The following is a 21,391-nucleotide window of genomic DNA, read 5'->3' as shown; positions in this document are numbered from 1 at the left end:
TGCATTATCTTCACTTGCTATCTCTACTTCTTCCAGAAACAGTGGTGTCTACCTCTGTTTTGTTTTCTGCTGCTGTACCTGCTAGTGTTGATAAGCCATGGACATTCAGAGAGGGCTCGAGACCCTACTTTTCCACTGTGGCCGTAACTCAAGGCCTCTTCCAAAGAGGCCTTCAAGTGGTAACTGCCCTAGAAAGACAGAGCTCAGGGAGTTACAGACACCGTTTCCAGAAGCTGCAGATGAGTCAGGATACAGTAGAAATAAATTCCAGGAAAACATTCCCAAAAAATTCTTTAAAGAAAGTTTTAAATGGGAATTGGGGGTTGATGTTTTTTTCTCTGAGTTTTATGCAGTAGCCAAATTAGTTAAAATATAATTATTCAAAGATCTGGAGGAAACAGGACAAGTTCATCTGTCTATTCATAGTTTTCTTTGCAGCTTTGGATTTTAGGAGTTGCTGCATGACAGCCAGGCTCTTTCATCTCCTCCTCATGTTAAAAGTGTTCTTCATTTTTTTTCTATCCCTTATTTTAACGATCAAAGACTCGACAGAATTTTCCACTTATTACCATACCATTTCCTACATGAACTAACTTGGTTTTTATGTAAGTGTTTATAGGATTCTTCATCAGTGAGAGCTTTTTAGGGCTGCATGTGTTTGGACCTTTGAAGGATGCTACATAATTTAATTTTAATATATTTAATGTTAACTTTCCCTGTAATAATAATATTGATTCTTCTTAAAAATGTGACTTTAAATAACATCTTTACTATTCTTGTACACAGGGTTATGGGGGAGCAAAACTTAGCTCTTTATCTCTTGGTCAAGGCCAAGGGCCCATAGCTATGAAGATGTTGGAAAAAGCTATCAAGGAAGGAACATGGGTTGTTCTTCAGAACTGTCACCTTGCCACCTCTTGGATGCCAACCCTCGAGAAAGTTTGTGAGGTAACAATGCAAGTTTATTTTTACTAGATTCTATTCCCCCAATATAATTAGCGATATACATACATACCGTCTAAGTAACTCCATTCCTGTCCTCTAGTTTGGAGGGTTGCAGGTTAGTGGCCTGGCTGGATTACAGGAGCCAGGGCTCACATTGAGATCTAGAGGACTAGAGGAGAGCACACACTCAGGCCTTGCCGAATCCCTCTTGATAGGGACAAGGGCTCATCTGGCAAGTGGGAAATCTCCTTAATCCAGAGGAGCAGCCTCAAAAATGGGAGTCAACCACGGGGTAGACAGAAACCAGTTTTCTTTTTACAGCAGTGGACCAAAAACAGCAAAGGAGGCTTTTCAGGGTGAAATTCTTGTAGCCACTCTAAACCAAAAGGCTTCGAGATATAACTTTCCTTTAACTCACTTCTCACCCACTTAGCCCGAGACCTTGCCACAGAGGATCAGTCTGAAACCACCTTCCCTGCAGTGGGTCATGATACTTCCCTATTTTGATGGGCAGAAAGTCCAGGAAGAAAACCCCTCGTAGCTCAACTTAGTAAACCGAAAACCTAGCATTTGATTTCAACAAATGGAGAGAAAATGTGTCCTCTGTAACTCCCCGTGACTCCAGCCCCTCCTAACTCAGAGTCCCCTGGGCGACTAAATTTATCCCATATATCCCCCAAGGTAGGATAGAACGTGCACTATGCAGACATCCAACTGAAACTTTACAGAGCAGGTTGTATTTTTCTTTATGCTGCTTGTCACCATTTTGTTTGTGTCTCCCACTAGAATGTGAGGGTCACAAGGGCAGTGACTTTCTCTGTCTCTTTTGTTCTCTGCTTTATCTCTAGCACCTTGAGTAGTGCCTGGGCCATAGGAGACAATCAATAAATATTTACTGAATTAGTGAATATTGCTTCACTGCTTAAGACCTTTCAATGGCTTCCCATTGCATGGAAGACAAAGTTCAAGCCCCCATCCTAGCTTCCAACACCCTTCTTTGTCTGACCTTCCCTACCTCTCAGGTGTCATTTCTGGCCACTTTCTACCTTGACTTCCGTGCTCTAGCCATTTGAACTTCTTTTACTTTCATTGGTATAGCACGCATTTTCAAGATTATAGGCCATCATAATAGGTATTATTTCTATCTGGAAAACTATTCCTGCTATTATTTGCCTTACCAACATCTACTCATCCTTCAGGCTTTATAGTAGAGGTTTTGTATTTGTGCCTATTTCCTCCTGGTTCCTCTGTCTCTAGGCCATTCTCATGACCTGTTGAATTATACCATATATACCCGTCAGAGAATCATACGAGAGAAAAGAGCTGACCCTAATTGATGGTGAACTTCACCCAAAGTCCCATGAGTCATGTTGCTTAAGTCACTGGGCATAGAGCAGCTGATAGGAGAAAAACTGGTGCCCACACCCACCACTGCTGTTATTAAAGAACTGAGGCACCTATGCATCCTTCCTAACTCACCCCCACCGCTTCACCACATAAGTGCTCAAAAAAATTTTACTAAACATTTACAATGAAAAAAAAATCATAGATACCACTGACATGGGCAATTGGGGGAGGTAGCAGTAGGGAGTGGGACTGAATAGGAAGAAAGGGAGGGTTCCCTGATAATTGTTCCCAGCCCTGTAGCCTTCACAACAGTGCTGAGTGTGCTGTGTCTCTTTATAGTGCCGGCCTGAGTATCCCCTTAAACAAACGTAGCTGGTAGTGAAATGTTTTAATGCGTCAGGATATACTGCTTCTTCTCACCTTTCAAAATGCTCGATTTTTTTTTCATCCCTGCTTGGTTTAATATTGACATATCTGAGTGTATTGCTTGTTCTCACAACCTGGCTATAGCAGAAAGAAGGGATTATTGTTAATCTGGCTCTGGGGCAGAGAATTATTTCTGTAAATATATCAGCAACATCAGTGAAGATACAAGATTTTTTGGAATATCTTAGTCTTTATTGTGGCCAACTCTGAATTATGTAACACCTTTGTAAACTTTATAGTCGTGTGATTTAATCGGATCGGGGAGAATGACAACACTCTAGGCCTTCTCAGTGAACTATGTTGTTTCAGGGGCAGAACCAGATTCTAATGCTTTGCCTTAAATTGCAGCAATAAGCTCTATTTTGTAAAAATGCTTCTTCCACCTTCCAGCCTATCCCATGCACCTATGATCTGGAGATTTTTCTTGGATTTTATGTACCTTTTGTGTCCGATTTCTTTTCTTGCAGGATTTAAGCCCAGAATCAACTCATCCAGATTTCCGAATTTGGCTGACAAGTTACCCATCTCCCAATTTCCCCGTGTCTGTACTGCAGAATGGAGTGAAAATGACCAATGAAGCACCGAAAGGTTTACGGGCTAATATCATTCGATCATACCTCATGGACCCAATCTCTGACCCTGAGTTCTTTGGCAGCTGCAAAAAGCCTGTTAGTAATGGCCAAGTCTTGTTACTTCAGCCCTGTAAAGCAATTCACGGGGCCCCTGGTGATCGTGGATGTATGTGCTGAGTAAAACCAGAAATTAAATAGACCTCCTGCACTGCAGGGCACTTGGTTTTGATTACTAATTATTGACTGTGCTGAAGTCAATTTTATTAATATTTTATTTTAATTTTACCACCAGCCTCAGTCCTGCTCAGCTGAGATCTTCTGGGGTGTCATTAATAATGCAGCTTTCTATTTAGAAAGTCAGCTGTAAGCCATTCTCAGTACAAATCTGCAAGGTTGGAGAATCTTGTTTCAGGATATTAACTGAGCCTTTTCCTATTTGGAGCCATATCTTTAAATTAAAACATAAAAATATTTCCTCCATATAACTATAATGAGAGCCAAAACGATTTTACTCCTTGATTGATGGGACTCATAAGGGTCTTTCTTAGTGTCGCCAGGCAAGCGGGGAAACCACCCACTGCTTTCATGATTAGAATTCTGTGTGAGTGTCTGTGACCTAAAATTGTTTCACAGTGTTTTACCGTAATTAAAAATGGAAGAGTTTCTTTTTAAGAGGGGTTATGAACCTGGGTAAGTTTTTGCCATTAAAACCTTCATACTCTTGGTGTCAGAATATGTTTTAAGTACACATCAAAAGAAAACATAAAAATAAAGAAATACTTTCATTAAACAAAAGTTTTGGGTACTAAAAGTACCTGTATTTAAAACTAAGTCAAACCTTATCCTAAGCTTCTAAGACCTGCTGTAGGACCAGCTTTGGCATTGATTAGGCCCAGAGAGGGCAGGTGACTCCCAGGTGGGTGGTGAGGCACTTCTACATGTGATAGGCTGGACAGAAGCCCTTCTGCAATGTTTTACTGCCTTTCTCCTAGATCCAAATGTCCCTCCAGTGGTAGTCACACAGATTGGAAGTCCAGGCATTTATGAACCACGGGCCAAACCAAAACCCAGATCTCCTCAGATGCCAAAGCAGCACATCATAGTTTTTCTATTTTAACTTTTTATTTGGAAATAATTTTAAACTTACAGAAAAATTGCAAGTATAAAAATAGTACAAAGAACAGCCCTGTGCCCTTCACCCATATCACCGCCTATTAATGTATACCATTTGCAGGGAAGTTAGATACGTCACTGCCCTTGATCCAGAAAGAAATACTTACATGTATGTTTCTTAAGAATAGAAATACTGTCTTTTCCAGGTACAGTTAATAGTTTAGTAAATTTAATAAGGATACGCTATGGTATCTGATCTACCGTTTGTGTTCCAAAGTTGTCATGTGATTCAGTGATGTCCTCTAGAGCATTTCCCTGTTCACTACAGGATTGGTCTAGGGTTCGTGTCACATTTGGTTGCCATGTCTCTTTGCCTCCTTTAATCTGGAACATTTCCTCAGCCTGTCTTTGTCTTTGGTGACATTGACATTTCTGAAAAATTCATCTCCCCCCATTTTTTTAGCAGAATTTTTCTCATTTTGGGCTTGTTTGATATTTCCTCCTGATTAGGTTCAGGTTACGCATTCTTAGCCAGAATACTACATGGGTGAAGTTGTGCCCTCACAGTATTACTTTGGGAGGCACACAGTGCCCATCTACCCCTCACTGATGATGCTATTTTGATCCCCTGGACAAAGTGTTGTCAGATTTCTTCACTGTAAATAACTGCTCTGCCCCTTGCAACTAATAATCATTCTGTGGGGAGACATTTTAGGACCATGCAAATATCCTCTTCCTTATCAAATTCCACCCCAGCCCAGATTTAGTGTCCACTGATGATTCTTGCCTGACCCAGTTATTTCCTATGATGATTCCAACTCTGGCACTCCCTCCATATTTGACACTTGGCATGCTACTGTCAGCAAAGCTCTCCCTTCTCCCTCATTTCTTTATCTGTTATTGGTATGGACTCATGCATTTTTTTGTTTTTTTCCCATTGGTTTACAATTCATTGCTATACTTAAGTCTTTGGCTCAAATTGTTATATATATGGTCAGTGAGAGCTCCTTAAGCTGACTCCTCTGCTTGTTATAGGCCCCATCATTTTAGAAATTCTATTATTATTATGATTAGCCCTCTTACTTTCTGACATATGATGCTCTGGGCTCATCTGTACCGTAGTCCTGGAACCAGCCATTTCTCTGAAGAGTCCTGATCCTTTTTAGAGAGGAATGGTATTAGAGACCAAGATCTGGGGGTTAGATGAGCTCAGTGCTACGGCACTGGCTTTGGTTCTTGGCCCTGTCAGTGGAGAGAACTTGGAAATATATACAGGTCCTCACACACATATACATGTACAAAATTTATGTACACACATATGCATGCGTACTCATAGGTACGTGCACACATACACACTCATGTATATTTTAGAAGCAATGAGTTCATAGGAATACCTCCAATTTCAGTCCACCTACCTGGGGTTCTCTCTTGCTCTTCTTCATTCTATATTTGTATGTCCTTCTTCTGCATGAGAAACCGGGCTCCCACAGCATCAACACATTTCCCAATTTGCTCACTTCTCTAATAAATCTAAAATAGTTCCAGCATCAGCACAGCATGTTTAAGTGTGCTTCCTCCCACCTCTGCGGTTCAATTTATGCTGCTGTACTTTCGCCTCCCACCCTCTCTTTCAAGTTTATTCCACGGGGGAAGCTGTCCCCGTGTTAGAGCTCTGGGCAGCCTCATGGCTTTTCTGCTTACTGTCCGGTAATACAATGGCCTGTAGCCGTTTTAACTTGCACAGCCAGCCTTGACGCAGAGATCAGAATGTCCAATGCCATGTATTAATCAGTACTTCAACTTTTATTCAGAATGTAGGCGTCGACTCTCGAGTACCTCACCCAGGGCCTGCAGTGCACGGGCTCCCTGCGTTGGGGGGGAGGAGGAGGTTGGCGTCTTTCTTTCTGTGACTCCCGCATGTGGTGGCTGTTGACACTGACCCTCAGTTCCGAGTGTGTGGGGACAAGGCGGGGAGTAGAGGTTCCTGCTGTGGGCTGCTGTTGCTCCGAGCTCTCTGGACTGGGCGCCTGTCCTGGGGGTTCACAGCTGCCTTTTTCTCCTGTGAGTTCTTTCGTGGGTTCTCCCTGAGCTCTCCTGTGGACGCCTCTGACTGTGATCCCGTCACCCTCAGCAGTGTCTCACCTTCAGCTGGCTGCTCCTGAGTCCCCTCGGCTTTTGGTTCTCCAGCACTCACTTCAAACAGGCTCTGACCGTTGGGGTTTCCTCACCCCGTGACACCAGTCCTCTGGACCAGGCAACCTTTAAATGACCCCTGGCTGACCTTCCTAGTCCAGCTCCCCAGCTCCTTGGGATCCATACCTGGTTGGCCAACTGTTGGAAGACGGGTGCTGATTTCCCTCCCACAGTCCTCTCCCCTGTGACCTTGGACTGCTCTGCTCTTTCAGGCATGGGTTTTGCATTTTCCCACTCCACCCAGGGGCAGGAAACATGTTTCAACTCTCCGAGTGGCCCGTTCATTCCTTCTCACTGGCTTGGACTAAGAGAGACCTCACACTCCCTTCTCCCTTGGGGGCGGGGGCAAGGGGACTCCCGGCACAGCAGCTGCTCTTTCCAAGGAAATCTCTCCACAGATCCTCTCTCAAGCTCCATTTTGACCATTTTACATCCTCCTTCTGGAGGGTACAAATGATTAATATATTTCATTGTACTTTCTGATTTCTGAATCAAGGCTGGCTTAGCAATTGAAAGTGACTGTAGGACTTTTTATTACCCGAGAGTAACCAGAAAAGTCGTGGGCCCACCCAAAGTTTCAGTCCAAAAGTCCTTTTATAGAGCTGCCTATTTGGTTTGAATTATCTTCTTTGAAATTTCTCCAGGATGGTCTAGGACCACACATTAGAATTCATACTTCTTGCCTCAGGAGGCGTCAGTTGGAACCTCCAAAATCCTGCAAGGTAACCTTAGATTAGACAAGCTTACTATGCTTCTTAAAGACCTGGTGTACATAGCTATGTGTGCCAACTGAACATGTATACAAATGGGCATATTTCTGCCTAAATAGCCTGTAGAAACAGTTAATTCTGTTTTCGGTATACTTTGGGGTGGATAGATTTATAAGCAAAAGGAGTTAATTACTTTCATTTTACAATATGGTAAGTATAATGCAATGTTGGGGGAAAAAATAATAATGTGGCACCATTTCTTCTCATTATAGGAGGAATTCAAGAAATTACTTTACGGCCTCTGTTTTTTTCATGCTTTGGTACAAGAGAGACGGAAATTTGGACCCCTGGGGTGGAATATTCCTTATGAGTTCAATGAGACTGACCTAAGAATCAGTGTACAGCAACTCCACATGTTCCTGAACCAGTATGAGGTATCGTAAAAATCACAGCAAGGACATTACCTGTTTTGCTCTTTATCGCATTGTAAGTGTTTGTACAGTAAGCAGGGACTTCTGATTAATTTTTACTCTTATAAAATGAATAGCAGGATAGTTCCCAACAGCTTGTTAAGTAGTACTTTATTATAACAGGATATTATTATAGCTGCTATAGTAGGTAGTTGAGAAGTTTGTCTTTTAGGAATCTGTATTTTATCATTTATTTCGACACATATTAACACCTATAGAAATTTGAAAAGTGATTGTATTGTACTTACTTTGAAAAAGATTTGAGAAGACCATAAATCAACCAGGCTCCTAAATGAAAAAAAACAAACAGACTGATTTCCTTCTGTTCTGGAGCATGACTTTATTTTTAGAGAAATGTCATCGTTGTGTTATTCCAGAGTTTGGGCCATTTGTCAGGAGAGAACGAACTAGTTAAGCCACTGGTGTTAACCTGAAGTATAGATTCTGGGAAGAAGCCGAGCAGCCTAATGTTGTCACATCAACCACATTTCATCCCCTACAATTCTGACACACACACACACACAGTGTGGCAGTACCCACTTTCTCTCTTGCTATTGTCCATCAGTTTGATTTTTAACCTGTTTGTGCCTTTGAAGAACCACTTGGTAAATCCATCCAAGTATCCTACAAACACATGGAACTTTTTAAAAAGTGAACCCTTTAAATTTTGGTAGAATTTTGTTCAAAAGTAGTTGGAAATCTTTAACTAAATCAATCAATGGAGTATCAAAAAACTTTAGTTTTTGAAACTTTCAGTGAATTGTGACTATTCTTTTTAAAAAGATTTACAAAGGGGAAGGCATTGAATTTTATCTCTATAAAAGCAAAGGAAGAACTGAACAAAATAAATACTGAGAGCTCAAATTACATACGTAAACATATGTGAAGAATCCTTTGTCTGAGTTTCTGTGTTATTTTGGACAAATGCACCTGTAGCATTTATTCTAGTTTAAAATATTATAGTCTTTTAATATAGTCTCTTAGTGAAGAGTCCGTTAAAAGTATCAATAATTTGGGGCCAGCTGGGTGGTGTAGTGGTTAAGTTTGCTCACTCTGCTTCAGCAGCCTGGGGCTCGCAGGTTCAGATCCTGGGGGCGGACCAACGCACCACTTGTCAAGCCATGCTGTGGCGGTGTCCCATATAAAGTAGAGGAAGATGGGCAAGGATGTTAGCCCAGGGCCAATCTTCCTCAGCAAAAAGAGGAGTATTGGCATCAGATGTTAGCTCAGGGCTAATCTTCCTTACACACACACACAAAAAAAATATCAACAATTTAAAATTTAGTAACCATAAAATGAAACTTTGCAGAAGATTATAGACAATTTTATTTTAAAAATTAAAAACGAGACCACGCTGAAAAGTATATTCTTCATAAAAATATCAGAGACATGTTATTTGAGACAGATATGTCTAAGAAGTTAGTGTGAATATATCCCAAGAAAAGTTATTCCACTTATACTTTTCTTAAGATAATTATTATAAAAACTTTTTGCTTCAGTTTCTTCATTATCTTAAGAAATAATCTTATTTTGAAAACAATGTTTGAGTAGAGCTACTTATGGGTCCACCAATGTGGCTAAAATAGATTTGTCGATTAACGTATACTATTTTTAAATTATATAATACTAATTATCTTTAGCACCCACTTTCACTATCAAAGTGTTCCTGTTTGGACAATAGTATACCTGGTCACCCTTGCTATTGAGAGATGTGAACACAAACAAAAAGGTAGGCAGTTCTGCTAGATGTGATCTGGAAAGGTTCCACAGAGAACCAGGTGCTTGGGACTTAAGGAATGAGTAGAAGGCTTTCAGGTAGATAGTGTGGAGAAACAACAATAAAAAGGTTAAAAAAAAAAGCAAATAGGTGAAAAGATTTGGTTAACTATAAGTGATTTAGAACCTCCTTGAATGTCATGCTAACTGACTTGGGGGTTATTCTGTTGTTATTGGTGTGCTTTTAGGAGAATATTTGCGTTTTCGAAAGATCACTCTAGCAACAGAGTGGAGAGTAGATTAGAGGGACCCAGATGACAGGCTAGTTTTAGATGATATGAGTTGAATTGTGTCCCCCCAAAAGATATGTTGATGTTCAATCCATGGTACCTCAGAATGTGACCTGATTTGGGAATGGGTTGTTGCAGCTGTAATTAGTAAGCTAAGATGAGGTCGTACTGGAGAAGGGTGGGGCCTTAATAGAACATGTCTGGTGTCATTAGAAGAAGAGGGAAATTTGGACACAGAGAGAGAGAACACAGCCATGTGAAATTGGAGGCAGAGACCGGAGTTATGCTGGAAGAAGCAAGAAAGGATCCTCTTAGACGCTTTGGAGGAAGCCTGGCCCTGCCAATACCTTGATTTCAAACCTCTAGCCTCCAGAACTTCAGAAAATAAATTTCTGTTGTTTTAAGCCACCTATGTGCAGCCCTAGGAAACTAACACAGGAGACCATCATGATAACCCAGGCAAGAGATGGTAAAAGTTTAAACGAAAATATTTGAACTAGGATGGGGAACATGGTAGAGATACGATAGACATGTAGGGGAAAGGATTGAAATGACTTAGATATTAAATGGTAGAGGCAGAGGGAGAAGTCTGGATTGGTGGTGGTACCATTCGTTAATCCAGATAGGGAATAGTACCAGGAAGTAAGAGGGATAAAGTTGTGGGTTGGTGGAATGGGGGTGGGTGAGTTGATAATTACTTCAGTCTCCTATATGTTATACACCTGGGATGTCCGGGTGAAGGTATCTAGTAGGCTCTTGGCATATAGATGTAAAGCCTAAGAGAAGAGAGTGAGCACAAAACAGGTTTGTGAATTGCTAACATGTTAGGAGAAGCCTGAGGACATCTGAAATTTAAAAGGGAGGCCTTGTAGCCTAAGAAAAGAAGAGAACTAAAGATTGACTGTTGGCAAGTACCCAATACCAATGGTACGAGAGAGGACAGGAGACATGGAAAGCGCAGACTGAGCATCCAGGGAAAAAAGCAGGAGAGAGCAGGCTGAGTAAATAGGGAATATTGAGAACTGTGCATCTTGTCAAATGCTGCAGAGAGCATCTTTGGATGACATACGGGACTGACTGAACTGGTTCTTTCTATTAAATGACGGTTCAGCAGTGCTTCCCATTCCTCTAGTGTAGTAATTATATAGCAAATGACAAAACTGCTATTCGTGTGTCGCGTGTAATTCATCATGAATTAGAGAGAGATTCTTTGAGGAATGTGAATTCACGGTTCCCTTGATATTATTAAGTCTAATATAATCCTTCTTCAACAATTAAAATTTTTTTCTTAAAACAAAATGATCCAATGTCTTGACAAAGAAACCAATCAGAATTAAACTCTCTCTCACACACACTAAACCTAGACCTCCTAACTTGTACCAGAACATGCTCTTCTGGCTCCTAAGTAGGTCCAGTGGGTCAGCTATGGCAATGGAACCAAATCTTTATGTTCTAATTCTAATTTACTGTGAATAAAAGTCCAACTGGAAAAAAAAAAAAAATGAAGGATTCTAGGAGTCTTTGCCCCATGCCTCAGAAATATGGCCTTGGTAAGTTCCTCCCACCTCGGCCAAGAATGTATAAAGAGAAAAGCAAGTCATTAGGGAGGAGAAATCTATAGACAAGGCTCTAGCATTCTGGAAGAATCAAACACTAATAGGAACTTGCAGAAACGAAGATTTCGCAAAAGTGGTCCCTGGTATTCAAGTGTTGGGGCTGAGAAACACCATTGCGCCCTGATTTCTAGTCAGGTGCTGGGCGTCCATGGAGCTGATATAAGGTGATGTGCTTTGTAAAAATAGTAGGCCAAGGAATAGGGAAAAATGTGGAGAAGCAGCAGAATGAGGAATGATTATCTTATGGAATCCTGTCTCCGTTCCCCATGTTCCATTCTCTGCCTGCAGCAAAGCATCAGAACCACCACCCACACAACCCTCAAGCTAGAAATGGGGAGTCACCTACACGCAGCTGCTCCCTACCCCTCCCCCGCCACATCCTGCCTTCCTCCACTCCCGCCTCCCTGCTCTACCCCACGCCCTGTGCCGTGCTGCCACAGCCTGCTTGCTCTTCTCTCAGCACTGTCTGCTCTCTCACACCTCTGAGCCCTGGTATATATTTCCCTTTCACTTTGAGGGCCCTTTCCTGTGCTCAATCTTTGTCTACTTTTACGAGTCCTTCTTGAATAACCAACTCAGACTCAGGAGCCAAGATTCCTGCCCTTGGCACATTCCTACCTGCCACTTTGGCTGATAGTCACTCGGTCCAGGATTGTGTTGAGAATCCTTATCTTCATGGATGAACACCTATGAGAGCAGAAGATGATTCCATATTTTTTTGATCTCCCATGGTTTACTGCCCATCATCTCTGCTATCCTCTTCCTAACATTCTCTAGCATAGTGGCCAGAAACATGGGTGCCCAGGCCCCATTTTGCTCTGGTGGCCTTAACAGAGCTGGTGAACCATGTGGGTCGCTGGGAACTACAAACTTCTGCTCAAGAGAGCACATTTTGTCAGATCACGAGCCACTAGAATACATGGAGACTTTGATTCATTTACTCTTGCATCCCTAGTGCCTAAAACAGTATATGTAGTAGACGGCTTGGTAAGTGTCTGTCTAATGAATGAACTGTGATGAGTGGAAAGATCCTCCAGCTCTCACTAACAAGAATGGCAACATTACTATATGTAGAACTTTGGCATAGTAGTCGCAGCACTGAAAATAGATAGGAAATGGAAGGAGTATTCAATAAATGATGAGAGACTAATCAGTTATTTGCTAGTAGGAGAAAATAAAGCTAGATTATTCATGCTACGTAATTCCTGTTGGATTTAAAAAAGTAAATAGGAAAAATGAAGCTGTAAAAGAAGAAAATATAAGTAGATATATATAATCTACTTGGCAGATGGGCAATTGCTTTGTTGTTCTTGTTTTGGGGTGTGTGTGTGTGTGTGTGTGTGTATGTGTGTGAAAGACCCACCCCTCAATTTCATAGCTTAGGGCATATCTGTACAGCAGTTTTGCTATGCACATATAGGTACACATATACATATGCACGATATACACACAAATTTTCCCTCAAAGACATAATTATATTTGCATATTCATTTTCAGCTTGCTTTTTGCACTCTACATATGTTGTGGACAACTTCCAAAGTAGATATGGATCTTTGTTTTAATGGTTGCTCACACAGTAGTGCCCCTCTGTTGACTATTAGGATTTTATTTCCTTTTTATTTTTTGCTGATAAGCAACATTAGAATGAACAACCTCGGATATAACCTTGCACACCAATTGCCAACTTTGAGCTCTGCTTCCGTCTACACTCTGCCTGCTCGTCGTGGTCTCAGCGCTCTTATAACAACTGAGCGGGAAGCAACCCCAGCAGCGCCTGCTGCTATTTCTGCGACTGCAGCCCGTGTGCCTGGGCCGCTGGGAGAAGGCAGGCCCCAGTTGATTGGTGCTGGTTGTGACGGAGCTCTGAGAGACGTTTCACCCGTCCGCTCTCAGGGGCACTGTGGCAGGTTTAACCCTTTATACATAAATCACTCTTCCGTCCAGATCTCATCTTACGTCTGCATCACGAAGCCCTCCCAGGGCCAGCCTGTCCACGTGCTGCTCATGTGCTCCCCGTGTAATTTGCATGTGAGTTTTCGTCCTACATTTCATTCTGAGGTGGGGGCCTGTCAACAAGGCCAACCAAGCGGTGCCGGCGTCTGATCACACCCCCTTACGTTTGCAGTTGGAAGGACGTCAGCGTGCTGGAGTCCTCCTGCCTAATTGTGTTCGTTTCTCCACGATGTCTTCGTCACTGACGTGTTCTCCTAAATTCACTGCCTTCAGTTCCAGTTCTACCGAACAACAAGTCCCATAATTTCCAACCCCTCATTCCGTAAATTTCCCGTCTCTAATCACTCGAACCTGCTCTTCCCTAGTGCTGGTATTTCTGTTGAAGAGATTCCTCCAAGTGGGATCACTGGAACGTAGGATATACACACTTTAGCTTTTCATGGAGAGCGGCGAGAAGGCCATGTAAAGCACAGAAATGATGGCAAAATCCTAACATAAAAGATTGCTGTATTGTAGCAGAAAGTATTTTAAAACACTACTATATTAAAATACCATAAACAACTAAACATCATAAAAATAAAAGACAAATGAAAATTGTAAAAAATATCTAAAATTTATCTGACAAGCTGATTCAGTATCTTTATAAATAGATTTTTCTTTTTGTTTGCTGAGGAAGATTCGCCCTGAGCTAACATCTGTTGCTAATCTTCCTCTTTTTTGGCTTGAGGAAGATGGCACTGAGCTAACATCTATGCCAATCTTCCTTTATTTTGTATGTGGGTTGCCACCACAGCGTGGCTGATGAGTGGTGTAGGTCTGCACCTGGGATCCAAACCCACAAACCTGGGCTGGCGAAGTGGAGCGTGCCAAACTTAACACGTCAAGGGGCCAGCCCCATAAAGAGCTTTTAATGATAAGAAAACAAGATAATCATTCAAATAAAGAAAACACATAAAAGGACAGAGCATATAATTTAACAAAATAAGAAATACAAATGGTGAATAAACATTTCAAAAATGTCAATATCAAAAATAAACTTAAGGTATGTAATGTACAGCTTAGTGACTATAGTTAATAATACTGTATTGCGTATTTGAAAGTAGTTAGGAGAGTAGATCTTAAAAGTTCTCATCACAAGAAAAAAGTTTTATAACTATGTAAGGTGACAGATGTGAAATAGACTTATTGTGGTGATCATTTCACAATATATACAAATACCGAATCATTATGTTGTGCATCTGAAACTAATATAATGTTATGTTTCAATTATATCTCAATAAAAAAATAAAATGAAATAAAATAAACAAAAATTAAAACAATTTTATTGTTTAATTGTCAATTTTTTCCCCTAAATGATAATGCTTAGTTTTCTTGAGAGCAGTGAGAAATAGAATTCTCTATATTGCTGGTGAGTGTGTAAGTATTTGTGCTTAGGATAAAAGAAATTGTAACATGAAAAGTCAATACTTTTGCATTCATAAACATTTAAAAATTCTGTATACCAAAGTATATAATAAAAAACCAAACTAATTGGAAAAAATATTTCCACAAATTTGGTAAATAAAGGTCAATTTATAAAACAGCTTATACAAATAAAATAAAACTATTAAACCTTTAATTGAATAAAAATGGGCAGGAGGCTAGTTCACAGAAGAACAAATGTTTTTAAACATATGAAAAAATTATGAACTTCACTAGTATTCTAAAAATGCAAATTAACACAAAATTGTGTTTGGGCACTCGAATTAGCAAAGATTTTAAAACTAATGCTACAATTGCTCCAGCCTTTCAGTAAAGCAGTTTGATGACATTAGTCAATTGCTTTTTATAAATTTCTTTCCTTTGACATAGTAATTTCCTTTTCTGAAATCTGGACTGAAGAATCATTAGAAACGTTAAGAAATATATATTTAATGAAACATAATTTAACACAGTAGAAAATTAGGAGCAACTGAAGTGTTCAATAGTAGAAGACAGTTATTAAATAGTATTTTCAAAGAGTATTTCATGAAATGGTAAAATATATCTTATAATATGAGATTTGGTGAAAAATTATATGCAAAATTGTATATACAATGTGATTCCAATAATCAAAATATATATGGATATAAAAGATAGTGAAGGGGCTGGCCCGGTGGCACAGTGGTTAAGTTCGCACATTCCACTTTGTCAGCCTGGGGTTCGCCGGTTCGCATCCTAGGTGCAGACCTACTCACTGCTCATCAAGCCATGCTGAGGCAGTGTCTCACATAGAAAAACTAGAAGGACCTACAACTAGGATATATAACTGTGTACCGGGCTTTGGGGAGAAAAAAGAAAAAGAGGAAGATTGGCAACAGACATTAGCTCAGGGCCAATCTTCCTCAAAAAAAAAAATGAAGAAAATTAACACCGATTATCTCTGAATTCTGTTGGATTTGTTTTGAATGTCACTCAGCAGTGCAAGGTTTTCCAGGATGGGATTCTGGTCTAAGTCATTCTGTGTCTGGCACGTAGTAAGTGGTCCATTCATGTTGGTTGGATAGTAAGTGAGCTCGCAATTAACAGAGGAGTTCTATTCTGTGTTGACTGAATGGAAATGACAAACCACAAAAGGAGAGAAAGATGGGGGAAAATTGCAGCGATTAGCAGGGAAGTATGTAAAGAGAATTGTGTTAATGCAAATTTTTGTAAGCTGTTTAATTTAGTAGTATGAGCAAACAAGAAACATGATTCTGTATAATGTGCTACTGATAACTCTCAACTGGTTGAGCAACTTGAGCTTTCAATTTTAGGAACTGCCTTATGACGCCCTGCGCTACATGACCGGTGAATGCAATTACGGAGGCAGGGTGACGGACGACTGGGACCGGCGCACGCTGCGCAGCATTCTAAACAAATTCTTCAACACAGAATTAGTTCAAAACCCAACCTATAAATTCGACTCAAGCGGCATCTATTTTGTCCCTCCTTCTGGTGATGTAAGTGTGCCCTTCAGGAAAACTAAAAGCAGTAAAACGTGAAATTCCTCTGATATAGAAAATGGTGATTTTTCCAGAGGCCTTCCTTTTGGTTAACCATTGTGCGTGCTTTCTTCAGTCTTACAGGGACAGAGCAAACCCCATGCATAGATGGAGTTAGTGGTTTCCTGTTTGCTGTCATGTGAGGAGTAGCAAGAATAGCTTCCTCAGTGACCTGAAATTCTGTTATCGTGAATTCAGTCCTTTGGGTAAAAAGACATTTGTCCCCAATTAAAATCGAAATATATATGGGAGGGGTTACAAAATAATATTAACAATACTAGTTAATATTTTTATTATACTTAATTACTTACAAAGCAGTTACATGTAAGTATTTCACTAGAGCATCAAACTAATGTTGACTTTATTCTGTGCCTTTTGCAAATAAGAAAGCAAGTTCACTAAAGTTGAATGACTTGCCCAAAGCTGCACAGGTAGAAAGAGGCAGACAGTCACAGAACCACCTACCACACAAGGCCAAGGCTCCCTTCTGCTGTTTTTCCCAGTCCCATCTAGTGGAAAATGTGGTATCTGCCTTCAGATTATCACACAATAGCCTTCTAGGGACTGCTGGGACAAAAAGTTCTCATTTTATTCCCAGAAGTCAAAAGGGCACATATTGAAAGTTAAACACATGGCCACATCCAACAAAAGCACATACCATAATCCCCCAACCCTAATCCATCATCCACTAGGGTTAATGCTCGCTGGGGGCGGATATCGATAGGGATGAAGAGAAAAATCAGTCCCAGAGCCTAGGTCACTGACTGGGTGGAGCAAGTCAACATGGGGAGTCATGGGCAACAAAATCTCCAATGATGAACTGTCAAGTGAGCAAAAAGCAAGAAGTCAGGTGGATGTAACCTGACCCATATCGCAAAACCATCAATAACCCATCGCCACCCCCACCGTATATGTATGTGAGTGTATGTAATTATATGAGCATCAAGAAAGATAAGGAATTTTAATAGAAGTCCATGTAAATAAAATATAAAATGTGTGCATATGCATAAAAACATACACCATGTTAGTCTTATGGTATTAGCTCCTTCCTGGAACAGGCCTTCTATCTTAAATTCTTTTAGGCAGTTAGGGGGAAGGTCAAAGTTTCTTTCAGAGTCTTTTGTCCTTAAAAATAATTAAGCCAAAGAGACACATTTTGAGGTGGCCAATTCTGATCACCCACAACAGAAAAATCAGGGTAAAGCAGAAAAAATTTTATTGTTATTGCAATAAATTAAGAAAAGTCATCAGCAAAAGGCAACATAGAAAGATTTCTATGGAAGAAATTTCTAAGTGAAGTGGCCAGGATATTCCTCTCTCCATTTTAAAATCCATTCCAATTGAAGGGTACATTTTCTTTTTCCCTCTAAATGTGTTCATATGTTTTTTTTAAGCTTTGGCCCAGGTTGAAAGAAAATGAAAGCACTTCACCCCCCAGTCTCACAGGCTCATCCACTCAATAACTTGAGTATTGAAAATTATCTCTTTTCAGTGAGACAGTCCTACAGGATAATTGATTTCTAACCCCCTGACTCCTTGTTATTCATCTTTGCAGCACAAAAGCTACATCGAATACACAAAGACTCTGCCGCTTACCCCAGCACCAGAAATCTTTGGGATGAATGCCAATGCAGATATCACTAAAGATCAGTCAGAAACTCAACTGCTATTCGATAACATTCTTCTTACACAGGTGCGTGGTCTGTACGGGAATTGGCCTATGAGGCTGGGAAGGATGCTCCCCGAGCAGCACGTGCTGGCATAGTAGAGGCCCATGTACACAGGGCCATCTGTTAACGTGGAGAAGCATTTCAAGGAAAAGAAAAAAAAATACATATGTACCTTAAATATGAATTTAAACATAAAATACATGAAGGTATGGGGTTTTTCCATCAATCTTTTGGTTTGGAAAGAATCTTTGAGTATCGTTCTGCTAGGAGTTCTTTGAGTAATATTCTTTGAGTATCTCTGAGTAATCTTTGATGTCATTCTGCTGCTAGGAGTTCCATTTTGCTTTTCTTGCATGAATCATGCTCAAATACATCATATATTATATCCGTTTTTAATTCCTTTAAAGTGGAAGAAGAATTTCAGAGATACTTGGGAAGCAGTTTGATGCCAGAATCCATCTAAAATTTTGCCTACTTATGTCTCTTACTAATTCAACAGCAACTCTTTAGATGACTTATCTTTATCAAATATTCCAAAACACGTAACCTACTTTACAGAGAAAGTTTATTTCACGTTAATATTTTATCAGATTACATAATATTTAAAGAATATAATTGCAATAGTAAGTACAAAATGAATAAAAAGTTTTGGAGAAAAATATAGTTGACTCTTGGTAGACATATAGCCCCACTAGTGTGGGCACAAATGTAAGGGTAAGTTGGAGAGTAATCTTCTAAGGCATCAGAATTCAACATGCCGTGGGCACGAGTCAGTACATCAGAATGACAAATATTTAATCTTGCTTGTCCTTTAAGAGATCTTCTCTTGTATTGTTCTCCCTTTGGGAGTTGAGCTCCGTTTTCTTTTTTTTTTTCATTTTTGAAAACAAATTGGTTCAAATGGCAAGAGTTTCTTTAGTGATTGAATGAAATTTTAATAAGTTAAGGATGACTATTCAGTGAAGCAAATTATTCCATGAACTGAATTCTAGCTGATCTTTTTTATTTTTATGGGATCTTAGAGTAATACCAATAATACTTAATACTTACATAGTGCTTGCTGTGTGCTAGCACTGTTCTAAGTGCTTTATGTGTAACAGTGTAAGGCTTATGACAATCCTATGAGGTGGGGGCTGGTCTTCCCATTTTACAGATAAAAAACCACGGCACAGGAAGATTAAGTAGCTTACCCAAGGTCAGCTAGAACAGTTTTGAGCCAGGACTCAAAGCCAAGTAGTCTGGCTCCCACTAGTTTGGCTCCAGGATCTGTGTTCTGAACCACTATACTTATACTCTTTCTAGATTCTAAAAATTGGATAGGACCTAGAAAGCGGATAATCAGAGATGCTGAAAACAAAAGCTGAAAGAACCAGATTAGGAGGATAACATGGTGTTGCCATCATTGATGGAAGAGTCCATGGAACTCCTAGCTCTGGTCTACTGTAAGATGACATTTTATAAGGCCAAAGGGACAAAGAATATTTTTTATGCCTGTTTTACATGTTAATAGCACCAAAATCACTTATTGCCTGAGCATAAAAGTCTATGTGTGGATATGAATAAGTAGATCTTTAGAAACATTAGATGCATGTAATCCACAATAGTCAGTCTGACAATAGGACATTTAGAGTGTCTTTTGGCTTTATTTAAACGTGATGGGGTGTGCCACGTTACAGAATACGTAAAACAGTGGGCTCATTCCAACGGAAAATGACTCAGAACCAAACAAATAAGTTGAAATACACGTGGGATATCTTCTCAGTGTGTAGTTAAACAACCTCTTTCAATAGCCTCAAGCGCAGCTTGGCAAGTACAATTGTAGTAACGGGTAGGCAGTAGTTCAGTGACTCTTCATTGAGTTTATCACAATTCAGAGGCAAAGAGTGGGGCCAGAGCTGCAGAGTTTGGAGAGCAAGTTACCGATGACAAGACTTTCACATTATGTTTTTAATTAAAATATCCTTAAAAATTAGAGGGGGATATTGGAGTTGAGGGTGTTATTTTCGCAGAGCTCTCTTGCTTATGCTTAACTGCCAAGACTCTCTTTTGAATAGGAAAATTGTTTCAATTTAAAATATTCTAAAACTAAGAATGGTCTAAGATCTCTGAAAAGGTTAAAGTCTGTGATATCTCCCTGAAAATGAATCCCACTTATCTTTATTTTGTTTAATAAAAGGAAAATAACACTTAGAAGATTTTAAATGACATTTGTGCAAACTCTAAGGAAAGACAATAAAAAGAAAAAACCTAAGTTAAACAATTACAAATAAAAAACACCCTCTTGCTCTTAATTCTCAATACCGGTTGGATATTACTTTCAAAACTTATCACCCCAATTATGTGATTTTGGTGTGTGTGTGAGAAATAGGTAAGGGGAATGTTTGTGTTACTAAAATAGTTTTCTTACATTTTTGAAGAGCTATAGGCCTGGAATTTGTTTTTTGTTTTTTCTTTTTTTTTTTTTTTTGGTGGCGGCAAAGCTCTTGTTAGAAAATATGACTCCTTGTAATGAATTTATAGTACCTTATATGCATGTCAAAATACAAATAAAAATCAGCATATAATTCTTTAAATGCAATGGAAATAGATATTTCACTAGTTTTGGCCAAATATTCATTATCTTTTTTGTTATCTGTAATTTGTTTTATATATTTAGTTGTAAACCCAGCACTTTGGGATCATAATGAAGAATTACTACAGTGGTATATCCCTTTTTTTATTAGCATGTAATTAACAGCAACATTTAATTCTTTTGTTGTGCAACTTCATAGGATCTAATGGGGGTATGCAGTAGGTAGCATTAAAAATCTCACTAGAAACTAAATATCTGTTCAATATTTATAGAACAGATCCAGTATAGAAACCAGGAAATATAAAATCTGAAATAAGCCTAACACAATTTCCTCGGACTAGAAAAATATGAGAAATATTCATTTATATTCTAATTGTGCTTGTTCTATCTCAACACACAGACACACATTCACACATTCATTTATTCTGAGGATTTAAAGTTTTTTTCCAGAAAATATAGATTTACACAGTGACGCTATAAACATAAAAAGTAAAAAATGAAATGAAATTCCCCCTCCTTGCTTCCAATGTGAATCACTAAAGTGTGCCTTTTCTCCATAACTCTTCCAGCTGCTTAGAGCAGATGAGCTGATTTTCTTTGCCCTCCTGGTTCAAGGAGAAAGCTATATCTCTGCTTTTGGCAACCAGTAGGCACCAGAGTTATTAGCAAATATATTTTGTGGCAAGCTTTCTCAGAGCAAGATCAGATTTGCTCCTCCTGGGTTTTAATGCCCATCATCACTTAGCCGCCCCAACAATGTAAATGCTTGTTCTCCCTCTATCTGCAGCGTCTACTC

General features: G+C 39.6%; 1 protein-coding gene across 1 annotated transcript in view; it reads left to right on the top strand.

Annotated features, from left to right (window-relative positions):
• The window catches only part of DNAH7 (dynein axonemal heavy chain 7), a 224,376-nt gene that overhangs the window by 189,329 nt on the left and 13,656 nt on the right, over nucleotides 1–21,391 (top strand). Inside the window, exons 56-60 of the mRNA XM_058548598.1 lie at nucleotides 787–948; nucleotides 3,186–3,386; nucleotides 7,579–7,740; nucleotides 16,126–16,311; nucleotides 17,909–18,046. Coding sequence (XP_058404581.1) covers nucleotides 787–948; nucleotides 3,186–3,386; nucleotides 7,579–7,740; nucleotides 16,126–16,311; nucleotides 17,909–18,046 — 849 coding nt within the window. The remainder of the gene's footprint in view (nucleotides 1–786; nucleotides 949–3,185; nucleotides 3,387–7,578; nucleotides 7,741–16,125; nucleotides 16,312–17,908; nucleotides 18,047–21,391) is intronic.

The sequence above is a fragment of the Diceros bicornis genome, chromosome 10 (assembly GCF_020826845.1).
Source record: "Diceros bicornis minor isolate mBicDic1 chromosome 10, mDicBic1.mat.cur, whole genome shotgun sequence".
Taxonomy (NCBI): domain Eukaryota; kingdom Metazoa; phylum Chordata; class Mammalia; order Perissodactyla; family Rhinocerotidae; genus Diceros; species Diceros bicornis.
The sequence above is the reverse complement of the archived record's forward strand: the minus strand, read 5'-3'. Positions and strand labels throughout refer to the sequence as shown.